Source organism: Fistularia commersonii, chromosome 13 (assembly GCF_037954325.1).
Source record: "Fistularia commersonii isolate RoL2024-O1a breed Wild chromosome 13, RoL_Fcom_v1.0, whole genome shotgun sequence".
Taxonomy (NCBI): Eukaryota; Metazoa; Chordata; class Actinopteri; order Syngnathiformes; family Fistulariidae; genus Fistularia; species Fistularia commersonii.
In genome coordinates, this window is record NC_141296.1 from 2,593,967 (window position 1) to 2,616,640 (window position 22,674).

The following is a 22,674-nucleotide window of genomic DNA, read 5'->3' on the forward strand; positions in this document are numbered from 1 at the left end:
GTAAAACATAAATACACATACATAAAGACATGTATCGTTTAAGAATAAAATCACACATTGATCTCGATGACCAAGGCAGTCTGATTTGTTTAGGAAGTGTTGATGGACCAAAATGTCTTTGGTCATTTTTTTTTTTCATTTTTAATATTTCATTTTCTTAAATAGTAGCCAACTTAACTACTTTACACGCATCTACATTGTAAAGTAGGGGGTAAATAAAGAACTAAACCAGGATAACTACTCAAAATGCAGCACGGCTGGGCAAACATTTCCAATGTCTCAACATTTTTTCTTCTTTTTCAGCAAATCTGCAATAGGTATAGTGATGAGAATCACTGAGATTAATATCAGCATCTAGTTATTGTCCTTCCATAAAATCACAAGTTGGCAATAGTGTTTTTTTTTTTTGCAGCGGTAGTTTCTCTGATTTGACCAAGAACTCCAGGGGGTGAAATGTTCAGAATCACATGATTAAACATACATTCTTGTTTCCAAAGAAATCATCTCCACTTTGACATCCCAGACCCGTTACGTTGAAAAGAAACACTTCCACCGAAGCTTTGTTGCGACTAAAGCCTCCCTGATCCAAAGTCCACATGTCAGATTGCCCTTAATCTGATCATTATCTGGAGTCTGACTTCTTGACACGGTAATCTAGAGTTGCACTCCGCTGTGCCGCCCGTGTTGTTTACAAAACCGATTCCAATAGTATTGTCCGACTCTGAACCACAGGAAAAAAAACAAAAACAAACTACAAGTATAGCGGTTTTAGGCTATAGCGTAGTTAGTTGCTTGTTTTGGCGGACTGACGTCTTAGCATGTCGAGTCCGTTCAGAGTCGCAGCATTAAATGCCCTTTGGTGAAAAATGTATAGATAGTGGAAATCGAGTACACATTTGGACAAAATTTGGACATTTGATATAAAATATAGTCTGGCGCTGAGCACATACCATGCCGAGTAGATGTTGTTACCTTTCCCTAGATATTTTTGAATTAGATAAAGCTTCGTTTCATCCGATTTCAGGATTTCATCTTCCTGACGTGAACCGATGTCTCGTAAAGATTTCTCTATCCGATATTTTTGGAAAAAAATCCTACAAAGGTCTAATCAAGGGCGATGTAGGTTGGACAATGTGTACAAAAACAATTGAAAATATAGGCTAAGTGGTCCCATTTTTGTGGCAGCTTGAGGTTTTTGTGCCACTGCACATTACCCCATGCCCCCGTCTTCTCGCAGCACCATTAGGGCTGAATATGTGGGCTCAAGCAGCATGCCTTTCTACTTCAGGCTGTCCAGTTCAACAAGAGCGCCGGCGTGGTGACTGGCTAGGATTACTCAAGCTTGAAATCTGAGCCCATTATGTCAACAGATGTTATAGATGGGAGGAGAGCAAGCGTGAGCTGAGGCGATACTTTGAGAAAGCAGAGGGACAAAAAAAAAAAACCAAGAATATAGGGGTGTTGATAAATAGGAAATATTTAAATCAACTCTTTCAAACAAATACTGTTTCCGACTCTTGCGTTAGCAGAGACGGCAGGTCATATGTGGGGTTGAAGATTCCCAGGAGGAGCTCCGCGACATTCGGAGACTTCTAGAGCTCAGTTTCCTACGCAATGAGACAAACCGGGGTGTTTCAATACCATAATCCAGGCAGATCCCGGTAAAAGTTTGAGCATATCTTGTTGTTGGGAGGCAGATGAGACCACCGGCTCGTGCTGGTGAGAAACTGAAACATCCATAAAACAGTCTAAAATGGGTGGGCAAACTTTTTGTCTCAGGGGCCGCATTGACTTTTAAAATTTGACAGACGGGCCGGATCAGCACACGATACTATACATTTAAAAAAAAAGTTATTAATATTAAAAAAAGGCATTCGTTAACAGTGCTTATCAGACTTTGACATTTGCTTTGAAAATAAAACCAGCTTGGTTCTGAAGGTTCTGACATTTGCTTGCATTTCATGCACAAACACCAGTTTTTCCCTTTTAGCTTCATGTCCGGTTCATTCATGTGTGTCAGTTCGTCCACAGTAAAAGCTAAATCACAAAGCCAATCTGTGACATTCAGGTCAGGAAAATTCTCAAGTAGCTCCAAAAATGAAATAATCTCCTGTTTGAACTCCCACATTCACTGATCCAACCATTCAATCATTCACATCAAGTATGAATTCTGTATCGATCTTTTGCGGGCCGGATTCAAAAGGTCAACGGGCCGAATGTGGCCCGCGGGCCGTAGTTTGCCCACCCTGGCCTAAAACAAGCAATAGGTATAAGACAGGCCCCGGTAAAGTCAATCGACCAATGAGGTGATCCAAGTTAAATCGCAGAAAGAGTCAAGTCGCATCTAAAGAATCAAGAGCTAAGACATTTCACAGTCTGAGGTCATCTGAATACAAATGAGCGTCGGTGAAGATCTGTGTAAGATGTCTAAATAGAGCACGTCTGTCCTCACCAGAATAAGCCAATCACAATGTAAAGATTAATGATTGTAGTCTACGAGAGAAACATAGCAAAAACAAATTAAAATCAGCAGTTCAGTCAGCTTTTTGGACTGCAGTACCGCAATGTTTTCTTCTTGGTAAGAGTCCTCTACATGAGTCATGAGTATGAAAATTGGATTTTCCACTCAAAAGTCCCAGACCGGAACACCTAAATGCTAATTAATGCAACATCGAATGACCCGTTCTGGAGTTCACGATGTCCGCTTCCCTTCTCATATGAGATTGAGCAGTAGCTCATACGTAGCATTGATTATTCCCCAAGAGAGGAAGGAACGATGGTAACTGAGGTGGGCTCCTCGGAAGAGCAGGGGTAACCTGCCGCCTCTTTCCTGCCACACCGTTAGCAGCACCTCCCTGCAAGGCTTGAAGTCTCCCCCAACCTGGGACTGAGCCTGGGACTTTACGACATTTAACGGATAGAACATGATACCGAGACCCGCCCCCAGCAAGCCGCCGCACACAAAATCGTTAACCAAATGCCCCGCTCGGGAAGGGGCTTCGGGGAGCTGCTCCTTGATGGGACCGCGAAGCCCAAAGAAGAGCACACTGCGGAGACTGTTACGAAGGAGTATGGGCACGAGGCCGCGGTAGTACTCCCTGACGCCGTACTCATTCAACAGTGTCCGGAAAGTGTGGGCGGTGTTGTTGAAGCGCCCGTGATGTCGATGGTCTTGGAGGAGAGCCTGAACTCGCTCGAATGGTGTCAGGAAAGCCTCCGCCGTCCCCGCTAACGCTGCGGCAAAGCTTCGCGTGATAAACTCGGGCACGAGATTGCCGTCGACCCACTCCAGCAAGACTCTGGAGAAGTCTTCGTAGAGGCCGAACACCATGGCCATCGTGGTGCTCTTCTGGAGCAGCGGGGGCAACAGTCCGCGGTAAAGGTTCCTCAGCCCGTCCCGCTGGAGCTGCCGCACCGCCTCGCTTGCCAGCACGCCGTGCAACTGCTGTCGGAAGAGCACCTTCTGGATGGGGAACGTCACCACGATATTGGTAAAAGCTGCAAGTGACCCGCAGGCGTAGTGTTTCCTCTGAGGGCCAAGCATGGCGCTCAGACTCCCGTGAGGTAGCAGAGAACGGCCTTTTTTTGTGAGCATACTTTGCCGACCTGAAAAAAAAAAAAAACCCAAAACTTATGTGAATGTTTCTACAAAATTCACCGACATCTAGTCCAGCGCTCGCGTGCATTAACTAGTGTCGCGCAGATCGCCGATCGACGGCGACACCACAGATTCTATTCTTTCCCTATATTACATCAGAGTTTCCTATTTCACATTGCCTTCTTTACCCTCCCCAACTGTTCCGACCCTTCTCCTGTACGCTCCCCCGGTGACAGCAGTGTCTCTTCACAGCATACAAGTCTGGCACCCACCTGTCCTGCACTTGCCGTACACCAAATTCTTGATGACAACATCACAATGAAAACGATTACTATTTTGGATGCATAAACACAAAGATTTCAACGTCTTTTCTGTTTTATACCTTTCATAGCTTTATTCCAGTGATGGGAAATGCGTCTCCCCGTCATAGATGATGCAATAGTGCCAGAATCTATGATGTCAGAAAGCGCAGACAAGGTTTGTACGTAAGCTCAAATCACAGAAGATGCTGGAACATAATAGAGATCTTTTGTGGTAATAGTAACCAAACAGAAATCCTCTACCAAGACTACTACGTTTTGAACGAGACCAGAGACATCAAGTGACGTTGTTGTCCAAAGTACTCCAAAAAATGTATCATTTATTTTTTTCTTTTGCACGCTATGTATTGTTTTAACTGTACCCAGATATTTTCAATCCATAGGCAAGAACTGATTTGGTCCACGTCATCATTTTGACATTAAATATATTTCACTGTATCACAGCTTATACTTGCTTAGAGCTACACGACAATGATCCCGTACAGTGAATAAACGTTAGAGGCAATTGTTTCAGTGTAGTTTTCTCCTTTTTTTTTTTCGCAGAACATCATCAGTAAAGATTCGTCAACCCCCTCAAACTCCCCCGTCACAGCAGCTGGTGGAGGAAGCGCCCCGTGAAGGGACGTCGCCGCAATACGAGTCCAAGCTGCTTAAAGAGCCACAAACACAAGCCTGGTGATTTGGATCCGTGCAGGTGGGAGGAAACAAGCTCCTTTTTTTTTTTTACGCAACTACCCGTTACCGAAAAAGGAAAATAAAGATGTTTCCATCGGTCGCTGTTTGGGCGTTACACACCATCTGCAGGGTTTCTCTGTGGGACAGTTTTCATACTAATTGGTGAAACGCTGCAGATATGCAGTCACATGACAGACTGTGAACACCCTGTGTGACATCATTGCTTTGTGCGATAGTTCAACCCCTCCACTATAACACCTTAAATCCCAATAATGAGTTCTTGGTAGTTGTGAGATTGCAATAAATATAGATTAGAACTGGAAGACTTGCTAGTAACTGTCCTCTAAGTTCATAAAAGCAACTGGTAGAAAGTCATTGAATTACTTTAACATGATGGTAGGAAAGGATAAGAAAATCAAGATTTTGCCTGATTTGAGGTTCATGGATATAATATTCGGGTGTGTGTGAACTTGAAAACATGTTCGGGTTTCACAAAACCCCAAAATTTGCTCTACTTACCTACAACGCTTTCAATTCTCACCCATCTCAGGTGTCCTTCTGATTTACGCGCAGTGCTTTCTCTGGTGTATCCATAAAGCTCAGGAGGCAGAGATGAAGATGTTGAGGTTCTCTTTGGGAGTAACCAGGACGGATGGGATCAGGAATGAGTCCATCAGACGGACGGCACTTGTTAGATGTTTTGGAGGAGGGAGAGTCAGTATGTTGGTAGTCGGACGCTTGAATCGGAGGTCCAGAAGAAGATTTACGGACATGGTGAGAGAGGATACCAAGCGATACCAAGCGTGTATCCTTGTTTCCCTTCGTGTTATCTTTGCGACTGTTTTGCGAATGCATATTTGAATTTTATCGCATGTGAAAAAGTTCTCTGTAACCGTTTCCAGAGCTGGTTTTCAAAGCATCTGGGTTGGTTTCATGCGGGCAAAATTTGTCGGTATATCTTGCTTGAGGATACTGTCAAGTGAATTTATCCGTAAGCCGAGTCAACACGTATCTCTTATTTCCCTTGGTTGTGCATCCCGATGATCTTTCTCGAAACCGAACTTCCACTTGCTATTTTAGCGTTTAGTGTTGCTGAAATATGAATATTGGCCATTATCATTGGTCATTTGTTGACCGTCTGATACTGAGGTCTCTGGTTATTTCTCTGTGTTAAATCATTCAAACACACTCAACTATTTTATCAGGGAGCTCATATTTTAATTGTGTATTTGCAACGACTCCGCGACAGCAGCGATGTCTCTGTTGAACTTATAAAACTCCAGCATATTTATATGTATATATATATATATATACATATAAATATATATACCGCAACGGATCCCTTGAGCAAAGACATCCTATTTAGCTTTAACAAGGCTTGTGGACTTGACAATGTCAGATTTCTCCAGCCGACTTGTTAAAAACTGCTTAAAGTCTTGACCGTTAGCGATCAAGATTAGTCACATTCCATCACTGAATCAGGGAAGGAACACGTGTAGGTATGTTAACTAGGTATGTTAACCCATCCCTGCATGCAGCCAGTTATGGTGACTTCTGGCTAAAATATACCTGAAATGCATCGTGTTTATGATTCCTGCAGCCTCTCCTTTTACATGATGATCATTCTACTATAACGCTGCTGCTTGTATTTCAATGCTACATCTCTAATTGACATTTTTGTCATCCTGCTGTTGCAACAGCATACAATTTTTTTTTTTTTCAATCGTTTTCACATCATGTTTCCAAATGTCACAAAATGCTGTGATAACCCCCTGGTGGCCTCAACTAGAGTTTCTATTCCCATACTTTTTTTTTTTTTTGTCCTTTGCATAATTGTGCTTCATAGATACTGCAGCAATCTGTAATGTGTAAAATCTAAAATAATCTATGGTGCCACTATTTCTCAAAATGCAAACAAGAAATGGTTTTATCTTCATGCATGTTGACAATCACAAACCTATTAGAGCCAAGTTATTATGGAACTCACTGAATGGACTCAACATGATTGTATTTGCTACTCTTATCTAGATTTTTGCAATATTTCCTTTTTTCTTTTTAATCAGATCAGATTAACAGAATAGCCATATTTCAATTTCGTGTCAGCTTTTCATATAAAATTCTATATAATACTATAATTTATGGTAATATAAATACTAATATATGTAATATAAATAATATTATAATTTTGCAAAAATCTGTCAAATTAAATAATTGCCCTTCTTTTATCGTCACACCGTTTTATGCAATCCTGGCTTTGGATCCTTGGCCTCATTTCTTTCCTAATGTTGGTTTCCTCTCGCTCATTTTGCTCCAGACTGCAGATCCACCTGCCTCTGACTGACTGCTCTTTACTCTTCTGCCCATTTATGCCCCCATTATTATTCCAATTTCATGCAATGCCGCTCCTGTCCATCTCAATCCCTGGAATCCTGCCTCGGTCTTTTTAATAAACAGTGAAAAAAAAATAACTGCAGGGCCAATGCTGAGTATTATTTAATATTCATGCCATTTATCCTTCCCAAGGCCCAAATCAACTGCCTAGAACTGCTTTCAGAAGGATGTAAAGATGTCCCTCTAAGTCTGGCATTATACATTAAAAAAGCAGATGATAGTGTGTGTAGAACTCAAAAGAATAGAAAAGTTCAAAGTTCATCTTTCTTTGTGTTTTAACAAGAGTTCATTCATAAACCTTTTTTAAAAAGTGCCTAACCGATGCGATCAGACAAACAAAATGCTCACATATTTTGATGTTGTGTCTTATTTTGTAAATAAGATGAGCACAGTTAGTCAGTTACACCGCTGAGGAAGGAAGACCGAGACACAAAAATACGGAGTAGGAAAATAAATAAAATGGCCAACATAGATTTTATTAGACTTTTCTTAACAATGTGTATTTCAAATGTCAAATGCAGAGGTGTTTTTGAAACAGGGGCAGAACAAAGCTTAACAGAGAAATCGCTTATTGTCAATTCAACAAGTGGATATTGTCAACAAAGCACCACGGCACACCGCACATATGGTATATAAGCTATTACAGTATATTTCATAGAGATTTTTTTTCTTAAAACTGTGTAAAAAAAAAAAAAAGAAAAGTGATTGGTTCTGTCATTTTCTCCAAGATTTGCACACAGAGAAAAAGGAACCGCTGGACCCCTGGCACATTTTTTTTTTTTTTTTAATAGGCTAAAGCACGTTCAACACTGTCAACTGCAAATAGTCACAATGGCAGATGGTTGTTTCAAACCGACTATTGGCCCCTTTCAGAAGTGCAATATCTCCGCAAAGAATCCACCAGCAGTTCCAGACAGCAAGTGCAATTGATTTCCTTTCTCCGACGCTTTCGGTACATGACGTGTTAAAGTACTTTCTCTTCTTCTTCTTCCCCAAATGCCGAATTTTTCTTTTCCCTTCTCATATGAGCTTAAGCAGGAGCTCATACGTGGCGTTGATGATTCCCCAGGAGAGGAGTGAACGATGGTAATTGAGGTGGGCTCCCCGAAAGAGCATCGCCAAGCTCCCGCCTCTTTCCTGCCACACCGTTAGCAGCACCTCCCTGCAAGGCTTGAAGGCTCCGCCGACCTGAGACTGAGCTCGAGACTTTGCGACATTTAACGGATAGAACATGATACCGAGACCCGCCCCCAACAAGCCGCCGCAGACGAAATCGTTAACCAAATGCCCGGCCCGGGTGGTGGCTTCGGGGAGCTGCTCCTTGATGGGACCGCGAAGCCCGAAGAAGAGCACGTTGCTCGGGCCGTTGCGAAGGAGTATGGGCACGAGGCCGCGGTAACACTCCCTGACGCCGTGCTCAGTCAGAAGTATCCGGAAAGTGTGGGCGGTGTTGTTGAAGCGCCCGTGATGTCGATGGTCTTGTAGGAGAGTCTGAACTCGCTCGAATGGTGTCAGGAAAGCCTCCGCCGTCCCCGCTAGCGCCGCGGCAAAGCTTCTCGTGACCAGCTCGGGCACGCCGCTGCCGCCGGCGTGTTCCAGCAAGACTCTGGAGAAGTCTTCGTAGAGGCCGAACATGATGGCCACGGTGGTGCTCTTCTGGAGCAGCGGGGGCAACAGTCCGCGGTAAAGGTTCCTCAGCCCGTCCCGCTGGAGCTGCCGCACCGCCTCGCTCGCCAGCACGCCGTGCAACTGCTGTCGGAAGAGCACCTTCTGGATGGGGAACGTCACCACGATATTGGTAAAAGCCGCGAGTGACCCGCAGGCGTAGTGTTTTCCGTGAGGCCCCAGCATGGTGCCCAGACTCCCGGCAAGAAGTAAAGAGCGGCCTCCTGTTGTTAGCGTGGCTGATGGCTGAGATGTTTGGGCTGACTCTGTGTCCATGGTGCTAACCGCCATGAGAGGCTCAGCGTGCTGCGTCGAGCTCCTCTGATATCATATCACCTCTGTCCTCCAAACAGATATATGACCTAAGAGAGAAAGAGAGGGATAAATTAAGCCACCGCAAATTGTCTCTGTTCCATTTTTACATTTCCAATGGTGAACGGAGACGTCAAAAGAGTCAATATATTGGATATTTACAGTTTATACATTAATTATACATTGTTCTAGCCTCACTTGGTCCCTAAACAACATGCAGACAGTAAACAGCGGCTGTTCTTTCTGAGGTTTGGCATGTCGCCGAAGATCTTCAGCGACTTCTACAGCTGTTTTGGGGAGAGAATCTTAAGCGGCTCGGTCAGCGTATGGTACGGCAGCGGCACCGCTCCGGACTGCAAACGCCTGCAGCGAGTGGTAAAGACTGCAGATAAGATCGCCAGGACCTCGCTGCCTTCCACAGCAGAGCTGTGACCGAACCCCCCCCCCCCCCCCCAGGGCCTGTTCACACTCCTACCCTCTGGCCGGAGGGTCAGGAGTGTGAAATGTTGAACGACGCAACTGAAGAACTCGCTCTACCCGACCGCCGTTAGACTCCTGAACAATCGAGAGGAGTCAATAAGGACGAAGCATCTGAACGCAACTGTTCGTGTAACTTAACTGTTATTTGAACTGTCTGCATACAACCTGCACCTGCACTTTTATGAGTTTGCACATTCAAAGTTGCACTCAACTTTTAACTCGCACATCTTGTTCATACCGTCTTCATTTCCCTGCACTGTTTACAACTGATTACAACAGTATGTTTATTATTTATTCATCACTACCTATCTGGCTGCCCCGCGGACACCAAAATAACAATTTAATTGTACGGGCAAACGTGTTTCCAGACTGTACCCCTGACAAAGAGCCCTTTGACATGGACATTTTATACATTACAGTGCATTATACATAATAATGTTTTTTTCCCCACCATAGTTATATGCACATGCTACATACCCTCTGTGAATATGAAATTGTGAGAGGGCTTGTCTTGCAATGTTTACCATGATTAATGTCCTCACAATTGTGCACAAAGGAGACTCTGGACACTTTCAGCCAGGCCTCTTACTGCATGAAAGACCAATGTCAATGACATACTCTCACTGCCAAAACAAATGGATATATGGATATAGATATCTATATCTAGGTATCGATATAGATGTGTATATATATGGTTTATTGTCAACTACGCTGGGGTGCAAGAGTATGACGTGCACAAAAGTGCTTCTTGTGCGGAATGAAATCACAGGAAAGTGAAATCTGGTGTGAAGATACGATCGGGAGTATGTAGAAAAATCAAGTGACTATGGTTGCTAGCAAGAGATTTAGCAGATGGTATTGCAAGAAACAGGCCCATATGCTAAGTCAGAAGCAACGTTTTTGTCAAAAATCCGCCGCAGGTGGGTGCACCAAAGTTAGCTTAGGATGTACTTAACATCTTAAACAACATGAAAGGGAGAAATGGACAAGGGAATGTTGTCGTCCAATACTTTTGAAAATCTGGGCACAAAACTTTACTTGGCAGATGATGGAAAACCTCCCACGAAGGTATGATGTCAGCGATGGTTATCTTACTGCCAAATAAAAACAGGCTTTCTTTCAAGAGGTGAAATGTTGAAAAGAGGGACGAGGGTAACAGCGAAGAGCTCCAGCAATTCAAGCCAGGTGTTCTTGTCATCTTCGATGAGTTTTCTGGAGAAGGACTGTGCAAGGTTCTTCTATGCAACATAGACGGCATCCAGGAAGATCGTCACAGATGCGAGGTAAGACTTCACCAACATCCAGGCCGACGCACGGTCTCACAACCATCGCCATTGTGGAACTAGTCCCAGAAAATGCCAAGTTTAAGTGCTGATGATAAACACTCAAGAGGTACAAAGGTCAGGTACAAGGCATGACCTGCTCAAAAAGAGCCTTGAGCAAAGTGTTATGCAAGGGACCAACGGAGTGCTGATATGGGTAATGGACACTAATGTGCTCAAAACAATAAATGAGGCAAAACGAGTTTCAAAAGTAACTTCAAACATATTAAAAACTGCTTGAGCTTTGTGAGCACATTTGGCAGTGACAAAAATCTCTCGGCCAAACATTAAACCTAGTGTGCTGTTCGTTCACTTGTGCAAACAGCGGTGATCGGCATTGCTTATCCGTGTCTCGAGGAGGCATTAAAAAAATAAAAAGTAGAATTAGGAAATGTTGCTGTCTTTCTTGATTCATGTATTCTTTTATGGCTAAGGGGCCTATTGAGAGGTGTCCAACTTGGAGCTGCACTCAATCAAAATGTAATCAAGGCTGCAATGACATGGCAGTTTTATCTTTTTTAAATGGGGGAGCAAAATATGTTAAAGATGAGGTGTCAAAGTATCATTTTGAATCATTATCTGTGGTGCTACCGAGGTATCCTGCAGCCATGTATTATAAGCACTTGAGAAAACAAATTATTTGGTTCAAAGCCCAAGGAAAACTGGTAAACCAGACACGAGGATATTATCATAAAAGCAGCGCTATTAAGAAACACTTTGGACAAAGCGGAGATAGGGGCAGGCGCAAAATCGAAACAAAATAACATCTAGGAAGTTATCATACGTTAAACAATGAAGGCTTCACATTGTGATATTTTCTTTTGTAAATATTGATGACTGTTATCACATCATTACACCAGGCCTTTAAAATTTACAAATGAAAAAAATAATGGTGTCGCCGTGACAACTCAAAATGCAGGAAAAGCAAAATCTAAATGAGCTAATATATTTGAAATTGGATAGAATGGACAAACGTGAAACCTTTTTAAAAACCGATGTTGTCATAGTGTTGTGATGTTGCAAGTCATTACATATATTAAAAATACATTACACATACACAAATATTGGCAGTGGGTCATAACAAATATCTTTTAAGGAGGATATTGGTTTGTTTACTGTGCAAATAGCAGAACCTTAACTGGCAGCCAGTGCTATTGGACAAATAACACTGAATTTGATCGGTAAATATCTTAAACTGAGAATAAAATGCACATCTAAGGGCGATTATTGAAGCAAAATTGTGACACTGATCAAAATCAGGAAAAATTCAACAAATAATATTCGGTGTGGTCCTCTGGTGTTGTCTACAACCCACAACATGACAGCTGAATGTGGCAATCATTTCGAAATTGAAAATCAGACCACACCCTGAATCAAAAACATTAAATGCATCTCAAGTTTACTAATAACAATAATAATTAAAGAATAATAACTAGCATGACTCGCGATGCAATTGTGGTATGAGAATAAATCATTTGTGGAACAATTACGCTCGCAGTTTCAGATTGTACGGCGTGATAAACAGTGGATGCTGCGTAATACATTTATAGAGGAAGGCATTTCCTCATTGGGGTCGTAAATTTATAGTACATGTTTAAAAAAATTGCTTAAAAGAAGAAAACGCCCAAAATCTTTCAGTGAATGCATGAGGTAGAACAAGTCTCACCTTTTTTAAGCCTCTGAATTCCCACTGTCCCCAAACATCTGACGTTAGCATACAAAAAACAACAACAGAAAAAACACATCGGTCACTTGCCAACACGTAACAGTTGCTTCTCCAACCGGGCAATCTTGGAAACGATGATTTGTATCAGCAATGAACTGTTCACACGGAAACTGGATGATGTTTAATTTTTGATTTCGGCTGTAGCAAAACAACCTCCTGTCAATCATCGGAGGCGGCTAGCAAGGCAGAACCACAGCAGGCAAGAAGCTGACAGATGAACGGTTTGGGAGGACCATTGACAGGCATTGAAAGCAACAGATCGCCTTAACGTTTCTATTAAACCTCTGCCTCGCTTACAGATGTTTACCTGTTGCGCCCACCGGTCGCTGTCGTGCTGCTAGAAAAGTGGGATTTAGTCTTTTCAGCTGTGGAAATGGGCCACAACTGTGGGTCGTGTCTACAATTCCAGTAGCAGGTGACCGAACCAATGCATTTTAAGCGCTTGCGCAGTACACATGGGACCAAAACTGGTTTTACTCAGTTGCTTTCCTGGTTTTAAAACGTTTCACTGAAATTACGCGGATGTTTGATTTATGTAAATATGCAAATACATACCGTCCAGAGTTGAAGACATGTAGGCGGAAATAGCTACTAAAGGGCTGCTATGTAGCTATGCTAGCTTGCCCACTAACGTCGGGACCTTGGTGGCAAGGTTGGTCGTAAAGCAGTTACTTTGCGACATTGACGCGATGTCGTTAGCAATATGTCGGCGGTAAACAATGCTCTATCTTTGTCTGACGATTTTTAAAGTACATGTTTTCGTGAGACCTGCGTTTTTAATGGACGTAATATAACCGTTTAGAAGAGCTCACTCCGTTAACAATGCTTGCCGAGATAGAAAAAATACCAATTGATGAAAGTCGTATAGCTAGAACAAATTAGCATTGTTTTGCTAGCGAATTATGTGAAGCTAGCTTATTGAATATTTTGCACGGTCTAATTCTCTAGCTTAACGCCAACGTTTGCTATGCATCGCACTTGAAATTGATTTTCCGAAACTCAGACGTGTAATAAAGTTGACAGTCTGTTCCCTGTAAGCATCATTCGTTAAAAGTTAACATGTCAGCTCAAAAAGATTGTGAGTTTTTAGTCAAGAGAGCTCGGGAGCTCGTCCCTGATGACCCTTGTGCGGCTAAAGCCTGGCTTATAACTGCCAGAACGCTTTATCCTGCAGATTTCAACATACAGGTAAGCTGTCATTCATACATGCTTATTTGTTACTGTCATCGGGAATATATGCATGGAAAATTGCATTAAAATATGCCATTAAACTTCTGCTTGGTGTTGGGAATTTTGCATGTCATTAATAAGTTTTTAAATTCTTTACATATGTTTTCAGTATGAGATGTATATCATTGAACGCAATGCAGAAAGGACAGCTTGTGCAGGGAGGCTGCTGTACGACATGTGAGTTACAGTACATCTACTCCCTGGTTAGCGCCGTAAGAGTTTATTATTTCGGGCTGAGTTGGAGGTTAGCGATAACATATGCTGGATATTTGTTCTTGCTCAAGGTTTATAAATTTCCCCGATCAGCCCATCGTGTGGCGTGAGATTAGTGTCATCACATCTGCCCTTCGTAGTGACGCTCAGGATAAACATTCACAGTTTCTAAGAGGTGAGACAAGTCTGCACTGATTGTAAGTGTACAGTATTCCTCTATTCTTGAGGAGTAATTATACTATCCATGAATGATCCAAAGACGGATTGTGTCATGTCGGAGACATGTAAAGAATCCCTTTTTTTCTTTTAATGCACGTGTTTGTGTTCATTAGGGCTTTTCGAAACACTGCCTGGCCGTATACAGTGTGAGATGTTGCTCAAAGCCACAGAGCAGTGTTTCAACACTTTGGAGAAGGCAGAGATGTTGCTTCTCCTGCTTAAGCGCTTCCCAGAATCAGTGGTCCAACATGGGGTACATAAAATTGTGTATTTTTAAAATATTCAACCATGCGTATATCTCTACTAAAATAATCTGCTTAATGTTTAGGTCAGCTTGGGCGAGACACTGTTAGAAGCGGAAGCGTCCGAGAACGTGGAGACCCCTGTCAACTGCTTTAGGAAACTTTTTGGTGCGTAAAGTACATTAAATGAAGATTGCTGATTTATATACTGCTGCTATAACCAAACTTTTGGTTCCTGCCATTACAGTTTGCGACGTTCTTCCTCTGGTCATAAACAATATGGACATGCGTCTGCCTTCGAGCTTGATGCAGAAATACATCCTGAAAGCTGCTGAATTCTATATTGGCTACATTACCCGAGGACCGTCACCTGATGCACAGATACATGGTAAAGCACAGCTGTGTTATCATATTTAGTCATTCAACTCTTTTTGATGGTGAGCTCAATTAGAACCTGTCACCGCTTGCCCTGCAGCCAAGACTGTGCTGCATGTTTATGTCTTCTGAGCTTGCCCTTCTAAAGTTTCTGTGTTCCTGCTTTTCTTTGTGGGTTGCACACTAATGCAGTGGTTAGCATTCTGGCCCGCGGTTTCGATTTCACCTGGCATGTTCACCCTGTGACTGTGTGGGCTTTCCAGCAGGTTCTCCAGTTTTCTCCCACGCGTGCTGTAGGTTAATAGAGGGCTCCAAGTAGCCCGTTGGTTTAAGTGAATTAATTCATGAATGATCGCGTGTCTCTGTGAGCCTTGTGATCGTTTAGCGACCTGCCAAGTTTCTAGCCCATGTCCCACGACCCTGTGTGCTTATTGAGCAATATAGACAGTGAATAAATTAATATTCTTCTTTGCCTCAGGATCTCAAGAAGGTGGATCTCTCAAGTCGCCCACCATGTCCCGTAATTCTCAACGTTACGTGATTGACGGCTTATCAGAAAAGTCATCGGTGGTAGCTGAACCTTGGGAGAGGTTATTGGATATCCTCACAGGAGTTGGCACGCGATGCGAGTGGCAGGGAGACAAAGGGCAGAGGTAGTTTGTCCTGACTTTGCTCTCTTGTTTAAAATTTGATACTTGAACAATGACATCAACTCACCTCTGTTTGCCTTCCATGAGTTTACATTTAACCTGATAATACTACTATGGAAAAAAAAGTTTTGGTTCCCAGAAACAGATTTCAAATGCTCTCTTAAAGTTGTCTTGTTTCCATATTCAGTATTCTTTTAAAAGGTCAGATACAAATGGCAATAAATACACCCAGGAATTTTCATTAATCCTGAAATTTCCTGTCATCAATGATCTTTTGATAAGGTCTATTGTTACTCTGGTCAAATTGTTTTTGAAAGATCTTTTCTCGAAGAAAAATCCAGAAACATCTGTAGAGAGCAATTCAAATGACAGAGAAATAACTGTGGTGTGGCATTATATAATTTAACAAGGGGTGGAGACAAAGTGTGATGGTGCCTATTTTTAAGAATAAAGGGGATGTGCAGAATTGTGGCAACTACAAAGGGATAAACTTGATGAGCCATACAATGAAGTTATGGGAAAGAGTGGTGGAAACTAGACTGAGAGCAGAAGTCAGCATTTGTGAACAGCAGTATGGCTTCATGCCTAGGAAGAGTACTACAGATGCAGTATTTGCGTTGAGAATGCTAATAGAAAAGTACAGAGAAGGCCAGAGGGAGTTACATTGCGTTTTTGTAGACCTAGAAAAAGCATATGACAGGGTGCCAAGAGAGGAGCTCTGGTATTGTATGAGGAAGTCTGGAGTGGCAGAGAAGTATGTTAGACTGGTGCAGGACATGTATGCTAGCTGTGAGACACTGGTACGGTGTGCTGTAGGGGTAACAGAGAAGTTCAAGGTGGAGGTGGGACTCCATCAGGGATCAGCTCTGAGCCCCTTCTTGTTCGCAATGGTGATGGATAGGCTGACAGATGAGGTTAGACAGGAATCCCCATGGACCATGATGTTTGCGGATGACATTGTGATCTGTAGTGAGAGCAGACAACAGGTAGAGGAAAATCTAGAGAGGTGGAGGTATGCTCTGGAAAGGAGAGGAATGAAAGTTAGTCGCAGCAAGACAGAATATATGTGTACTATATATATGTGTAACTCGGGTGGAGTGGTGAGGCTACAGGGAGTGGAGATCAAGAAGCTGGAGGATTTCAGGTACTTAGGGTCAACAGTCCAGAGCAACGGAGAGTGCGGAAAAGAGGTGAAGAGACGGGTCCAAGCAGGTTGGAATGGGTGGAGAAAAGTGTCAGGGGTACGAAGGGATAGAAGACTATCGGCCAGAATAAAAGGAAAGGTGTACAAGACAGTGGTGAGACCAGCGATGATGTTTGGACTAGAAACTGTTCCAATGACCAAAAGACAGCAGGCAGAACTAGAGGTTGCAGAGATGAAGATGTTGAGGTTCTCTTTGGGAGTGACCAGGATGGAGAGGATCAGGAATGAGTCTATCAGAGGGACGGCACATGTCCGATGTTTTGGAGAGAAGGTCAGAGAAGCCAGACTGAGATGGTTCGGTCATGTACAGAGAAGAGATAGTGAATATATTGGTAGATGGATGCTGGAATTGGAGCTGCCAGGCAAGAGGTCTCGAGGAAGACCAAAGAGAAGATTTATGGATGTAGTGAGAGAGGATATGAAGGTAGTTGGTGTGAGAGAGGAAGATACAGAGAATAGGGTTAGATGGAGAAAGTTGACTCGCTGTGGCGACCCCTAACGGGAAAAGCTGAAAGAATAAGAAGAAGTGTTTTTGCACCTACTGTCACGCTTTCACTCACTTTATCCAAAAGTATTTCTAGCCAAATACGTCATGAACATGTTGTTGTCAGTGGAGGAAAAAAACCCCAAAATAAAACACAAAAAAAAAAAATATAGATATATAAGTAAAATAAAATGAAAAAAATTGGTTTGGCATTTACACAATACATAAAACATTCATAGATGTTTGACAGCGGTTGTATGAAATGTTTGCAATACCCGTGATTGTCATACACACATAGTATAAAAGTAACATTGATTCGAATGTTTTATCTTTGCAGGAGTTACGTGGAAATGCTGCACAGAGTCAAAGAGCTGTGCCGTTACCTCCCGGGACTAGAGGGAGACACCTGGTCCCGCTGTTGTAGTCAAGTTGTCATCTGTGCCACATTGGTTCTCTTCCGAAACGCCTACCTTTACGTCTCGGCTGTACAACCATCGCTATTTCAGGGTTTGTCTGTCTGTTGTTGAAAACCTACATCGTTGTCAGTGTAACTGACATCCTTCACTTTGGACGTGCTAACTGTCTTGTTTATTTTCCCTTTGTTGCCATCTATGCCTGATAGGTGTGAATTCATTGAGCATGGGGCCGTTGATCCTCGTGGAGGATCTAAGTTCGGTGTATAATGACGTCGAGCTGGAGAGGGGAGCTGTCAAACATTCGCATAAAAAACGGAAAATGGGGGACGGGAGAGAGAAGACGATGGTGAGGATAGAACGCGGCAACGATTTCATATCGCTATCTTTCACCTCTCACTGCTTTTGTCGTTTTAATTTGTAACCTGGGCATGGCGCTTGTGTGTTTGTCGACACATGCGTGTTCTTCCAGAGCTCGGATGATGAGGAAGGCTTCGGGAAGAGCCGTGGACGACACATCATAGTGAACAAGACGGAGATGCCAAGTTGGTCAGACACCTTGGAAAGCTTTTACTCAGCAAGGGAAAGCTGGGATCTCCTTCACTCCCAAGAAGGCCTTGAGACTGGCAAGCACCTATATTTTTTTTAATTGAATAAATATTGTATTTATTTATTTGTTTGTTTGTTTGTTTATTTTACTGAACTCGCCAAGAAACTTGATATTTTAAGAGCAAATGTTACCGTTATTGGACAGTTCAAAACATTTGTAAGAATGATCAGGCTTTTTCACCCAGGCTTTTATTTCTGATTTCATTTTATGACTTTATGTCGTTTTCTTTTTTTCAGAATTTAAAAAGATCTGTGCCTCATGGAAGACAGACTCCTGGCTGTGGTTCAGAATTTTCCTCACCGACATGATCATATACCAGGCAAGGAACATTTTCATAAACCACAATAAAAATGAATACATTCAAGAGAACGGACGACAAAGAGAGAGTAATAGTAAAATAAGTGGAGAAGTCTGACAAAAACATGTGTCATAGGCATTGTTGTGTTTGAATGTTCTCTAGGGACAATACCGCAAGGCCATCTCTAGTTTGCATCAAATGGTTGCAGTGCAGCAGCCTCAGCATGGGCAGCAAAGCCCTTCCGGTCAGACCACGCTGGAGCACCACAGGGCCCTCATACAGCAAGCATCCTGCCACTACGCACTGGGAGAATACAGGGTAAACACCCACTTCTGTTGTGTAAATGTGAGGTTGTTTCAGTACAAACGCATTGTGACTTTTAATAAACGGAGTGCCAGTAACCAAAATTGGAAGTCACGCAGAGGTTAAGATAAGATAAGATAAGATAAGATAAGATAAGAACAATTTTATTAATCCCGAAGGAAATTGTTGTGCCAGAGTTACAGAAAATATAACAGTAATAAATAATAAAAAGAAAAGGCAGAATTAGAAATAAGAATAAACTATAAACTATAAAGTGTCTCAGTGAAACTATAAAGTGTCTTAGCACTTTATAGTCTGGCACTCTTGGCACCTCTTTCTCCTTGTGAGAAGTTTCTGTGTTCGAATCTGGATCAGCGGGATCAGTTCTGTGTGTTTTTTTCAAGTATTTGAATCTTGTTTGTTTTTGTTGTTGTTCTTTTAAATTTGAACTCCAGGTTCTTCTCACAACCGAAAGTGAAAAACTTAAGTTTATCCCGAGGTTTGAATGTGAGTGCCAATATTAATCTCAAAATGTTAGTCTTTTTAAACAACCGAATCTCGGGTGACCCTGTGGATAAGCACATGATAAGTATTATAGGTAATTGATGAAGTAATAAAGTAATGTATAATGCTCAGTTCACTGATTAAATTTTTTTTCCATCAACTGTCCTGAAGATGGCAGTATAATGTAAATATTTGCCGTAGACGTGCGCTTGAGAACAACTGGTGAGGTTTCAAAATTTTCAAAATTCTGTCCATCCATTCATTTTATTGGTTTAATTGTTTCTCAAGCCCTAAACACTCATTTTGATAAATTGGATCTTTTTTTCTTTTTTTTTTTTACACAGACAATCTTTGCAAACAGAAGTGTAATAAGCCGACAGTCATATTAATCCTAAAATATATTTTTAAAAAAATTCACGTCGCAACTCTGTACAGCACTATTGCCTTATTTCAACAATATTGTATTTTGTGTGTTCCAGATGGCTTGTGAGAAGCTTCTTGATGTTGTCGGTGGGCTCCTTCCTCCAAATCAGGAACCCACAAAGAGCCCAGAAGATCAGGGAAGAGTGAAGCCCAAGTTGAGGAAAGGTGAGCTTTTTCCGTTTTGTAAAAAAAAAAAAAAACGTACGCACGTTTATCCTATATGAATACAAGTATGATTTGATTAAAAAAAAACAATATTGAATTGTATTCTAAATTATTAATTCTTGCAGAAAATCAGTATCACAATCAGAATACTGCAGCTCCAGCTACAGTCAAGTGGGGAAGAATCAAAGTAGAACTCTACGTAAAAATAAAGAATAAAATAGCGAATGATAAAAAGAAAATAAAAAGAAGAAAGAAATAAAAATAAAGTTGAGGGTATGTAATGTAATGTATATACATGTGTATTTTACATGTTAAAAAAATGTACATTTTATTACAGTACATGTATATGTTTACGTGTAGTAGGGGTTGTTGTACAGCAAAACATTTATTGCACAGAAGACGACACGTACGGAGAATTATTGCACAAATACTGTACTGATACTTTATCGATTCCCTAGGTAATGACCTCAGACTGCTTCCCTGCACCAGCAAAGCTGTTTTACCTTTCTGTCTTCAGCTGATGTTAGCCTGCTTCAAGGTAAGAAGACAAGCTCTTTCAGAACCAATCATTCTGAACACGATGTTGTTTAGACTTAGATCGTAGTGAGAAAAGCCGTTTTGTGTCATTATTTCCTCTTCCCCCTCTTCCGAACAGCTCCGTGCCTTCACAGATAATCGAGACGACCTGTCCCTCGGTCACGTGGTGGTGCTCCTGCAGTACGATTGGCCGCAAGGCGAGATGCTGTTTCTCAAGGCGGTCGATAAGATCTGCCAGCAGGGGAGTTTCCAGTATGAAAACTTCTTTAACTATGTAACCAGTATCCTTTCACACCCGCCAGCAAAAATGAGAAGAGCGTCTAAAACAACGCGGCATATTTGTAAATTGCGCAACGCTGTCAAGTCTTTCTCAGGAGTTTATTAACCGTAATAGAAGCCGACAAGACGTTTGTTTCCATGAGCTCAAATGTTACCCAGATATCGACATGCTGGAGGAATTTGCATATCTTCGTACTCCAGAGGGAGGAAGGATCCAGCTGGAGCTGCTGCCCAATCAAGGAATGCTGATAAAGTAAGTATCGAGTATTTAGGAGGTCGCCGGTCGGCGTCGAGACTCGGCGCGCTCCCGTTTTGCCGGCGCACGACTAAGTTAAGGATCCCGTCGACGATCCTCGCAGCGAGGGCTCGCGGTGGAAACTCCTCCTCGGGAACTGACAAATTTTGCAAGCGAAGGTGTCGAAATCGAGCTCTCACGTCGCCTCCTCGGTTTAATGTTGAAGTAAAGACACTTGAATGCGCCTTCACTGACAGAGTTGTTGAATGTTGCTGTCCCTCAGGAACCCTAGTCCCGCCCTGGGGGTGGAATTAAATACCCTTCTGCTGCAAGGGGTGCAGACGATGGACAGGTACCCTAGGCCCTACTTCCCACGGTCCCTGTTCCTTCCACACACCAATCACTGTTCCTTCATTTCGAACGTCAAGGCTTGCCATTTCCCCCCCAACTTTTATTTGGGCCAGTCATTTTACATCGAGATTTAGTCGTACTTTGGTTTCATGTTGGCATTTGTTTATTTGAGCCTTGCTCGTGTTCCTGTGGTCATCACGTCCCGTGTTGTTACTAGGAGACACCGTTGGTCTTTGTTGCGCAGTCGATTTTTTTTTTTTTTTTTTTTTTTTTTTTTTTTCGCCTTTTCATAACATGTCGATCTCATTTCATTTGTCGTTGTTTCATGTCTTTCGTTGTTTCAGTTGATTAAGCTCTTGGTGTTTAATCTTAAATGGCTGACTTGCGTTTGGGGAAAAGAAAGTCGTAGGTTTTCCAAGATTTTAAGATTTCAGCGTGTCGAACACAAAAGGCTCACATCGCTCAAATACATCATATTTTTTCAATGTTTTATTCTGATGGCGCGTATTTTAACTTCCCCTTTGCTCCTGTAGGCACCACACAGTGACGAGAGGAATCACCAAAGGAGTGAAAGAAGATTTCCGCCTGGCCATGGAGAGGCAGGTGTCACGTTGCGGAGAAAACCTGCTCAGCGTCTTGCACCGTTTCTGTATCAACGAGAAAATCATCATCATCCAGTCTCTTCCCTGACCTTCAAAAAAACATTTGACCGACATTTGAACCCTTACAACTCGCTCTCTGCCCAAGATGCCTCGCCATCAATCGTTCTGTTTCTCCCAAAATGAAGAGACTTTTTTTTCTTTTTTGCCTTAATAATTGTCCTTCTCTTTTTTTGGGAGTCGGATACTGTATTCTAAATACACTGTGTCGATTGTTTTGTTGATGTTTGGTTGTACATGTGTAGTTTTCTCTTCTTTACTGCTGCCATGTTGACACAAGATCAGGCGGACGAGAATTCCATTACGATGTGAAATTTTTACGAAATCAGCTTTTACAACGGAATAGTAAGCATTTTTGTATATGTTGGGGATATTTACTGTTTTTGTTACAAAAAAATAAAAAAATAAAGCGTTAGCTCAGATCTACTTCCGTTCAACACGGGTCCCTGGTTTAAAGTTCATACACTTGCTTACAAGAACAGTCATTTGTTATTGTATTTGTTCTTTTATTCAAATAATATGCACTTGCTAAATTTTATAATGGCACAATCAACGTTATCAAAACCCTCAAATCAAATATTTTTGCCCTGTCCGCCCCCCACTATTAATAAAAAAGAGCAATGTGGAAAATAATGGCAAATGAATAGATTTAATGTAAACCAATTTTGTATACCGACATTCTATACAGTAAAAATCATGTTGACGTATGTTTAAACACTGATTTTTATTTTACAAATCAAAAGAGGGGAAAAAGTATGTTGAAGACACATACTGTTGATATATATATATTT

At 42.0% G+C, this 22,674-nt stretch overlaps 3 protein-coding genes across 9 annotated transcripts; 1 reads left to right on the forward strand and 2 right to left on the reverse strand.

Moving 5' to 3' along the window:
• Nucleotides 1–400: 400 nt before the first annotated feature.
• On the reverse strand, nt 401–4,836 carry LOC147227548 (mitochondrial nicotinamide adenine dinucleotide transporter SLC25A51-like). The gene has a single exon (XM_086158738.1). The coding sequence runs from the start codon at nt 3,593–3,595 to the stop codon at nt 2,714–2,716; it is 882 nt and encodes a 293-aa protein (XP_086014864.1). The 5' UTR covers nt 3,596–4,836; the 3' UTR covers nt 401–2,713.
• Nucleotides 4,837–7,441: 2,605 nt separating this feature from the next.
• Nucleotides 7,442–13,141, reverse strand: slc25a51b (solute carrier family 25 member 51b). 6 transcript variants are annotated; one of them, XM_086158253.1, is made up of 3 exons: nt 13,045–13,141; nt 12,430–12,467; nt 7,442–9,011 (listed from the first exon to the last, which is right to left on the reverse strand). In XM_086158253.1, the coding sequence occupies exon 3, from the start codon at nt 8,938–8,940 to the stop codon at nt 8,005–8,007; it is 936 nt and encodes a 311-aa protein (XP_086014379.1). In that variant the 5' UTR covers nt 8,941–9,011; nt 12,430–12,467; nt 13,045–13,141; the 3' UTR covers nt 7,442–8,004. The 6 variants fall into 6 exon arrangements, with proteins under 6 accessions (XP_086014379.1, XP_086014383.1, XP_086014381.1 ...); XM_086158257.1 differs by lacking the exon at nt 13,045–13,141 and adding an exon at nt 12,797–12,899; XM_086158255.1 differs by lacking the exon at nt 13,045–13,141 and adding an exon at nt 12,787–12,804.
• On the forward strand, nt 13,035–22,598 carry ints10 (integrator complex subunit 10). 2 transcript variants are annotated; one of them, XM_086158250.1, is made up of 18 exons: nt 13,035–13,677; nt 13,829–13,896; nt 14,004–14,107; nt 14,265–14,404; nt 14,480–14,561; nt 14,641–14,781; nt 15,247–15,421; nt 17,444–17,613; nt 17,729–17,868; nt 17,992–18,145; nt 18,366–18,448; nt 18,590–18,745; nt 19,714–19,822; nt 20,281–20,360; nt 20,478–20,640; nt 20,798–20,891; nt 21,157–21,225; nt 21,758–22,598. In XM_086158250.1, the coding sequence occupies exons 1-18, from the start codon at nt 13,549–13,551 to the stop codon at nt 21,912–21,914; spliced, it is 2,214 nt and encodes a 737-aa protein (XP_086014376.1). In that variant the 5' UTR covers nt 13,035–13,548; the 3' UTR covers nt 21,915–22,598. The 2 variants fall into 2 exon arrangements, with proteins under 2 accessions (XP_086014376.1, XP_086014377.1); XM_086158251.1 differs by lacking the exon at nt 21,157–21,225.
• Nucleotides 22,599–22,674: the final 76 nt, after the last annotated feature.

Coding starts and splice junctions, on each gene's coding strand:
- LOC147227548 (XM_086158738.1), bottom strand. CDS start 3,595: ATGCTCACAAAAAAAGGCCGTTCTCTGCTACCTCACGGGAGTCTGAGC.
- slc25a51b (XM_086158253.1), bottom strand. CDS start 8,940: ATGGCGGTTAGCACCATGGACACAGAGTCAGCCCAAACATCTCAGCCA.
- ints10 (XM_086158250.1), top strand. CDS start 13,549: ATGTCAGCTCAAAAAGATTGTGAGTTTTTAGTCAAGAGAGCTCGGGAG. Junction 13,678..13,828: donor CTGCAGATTTCAACATACAG/GTAAGCTGTCAT, acceptor ATATGTTTTCAG/TATGAGATGTATATCATTGA. Junction 19,823..20,280: donor GAAGCCCAAGTTGAGGAAAG/GTGAGCTTTTTC, acceptor TCGATTCCCTAG/GTAATGACCTCAGACTGCTT.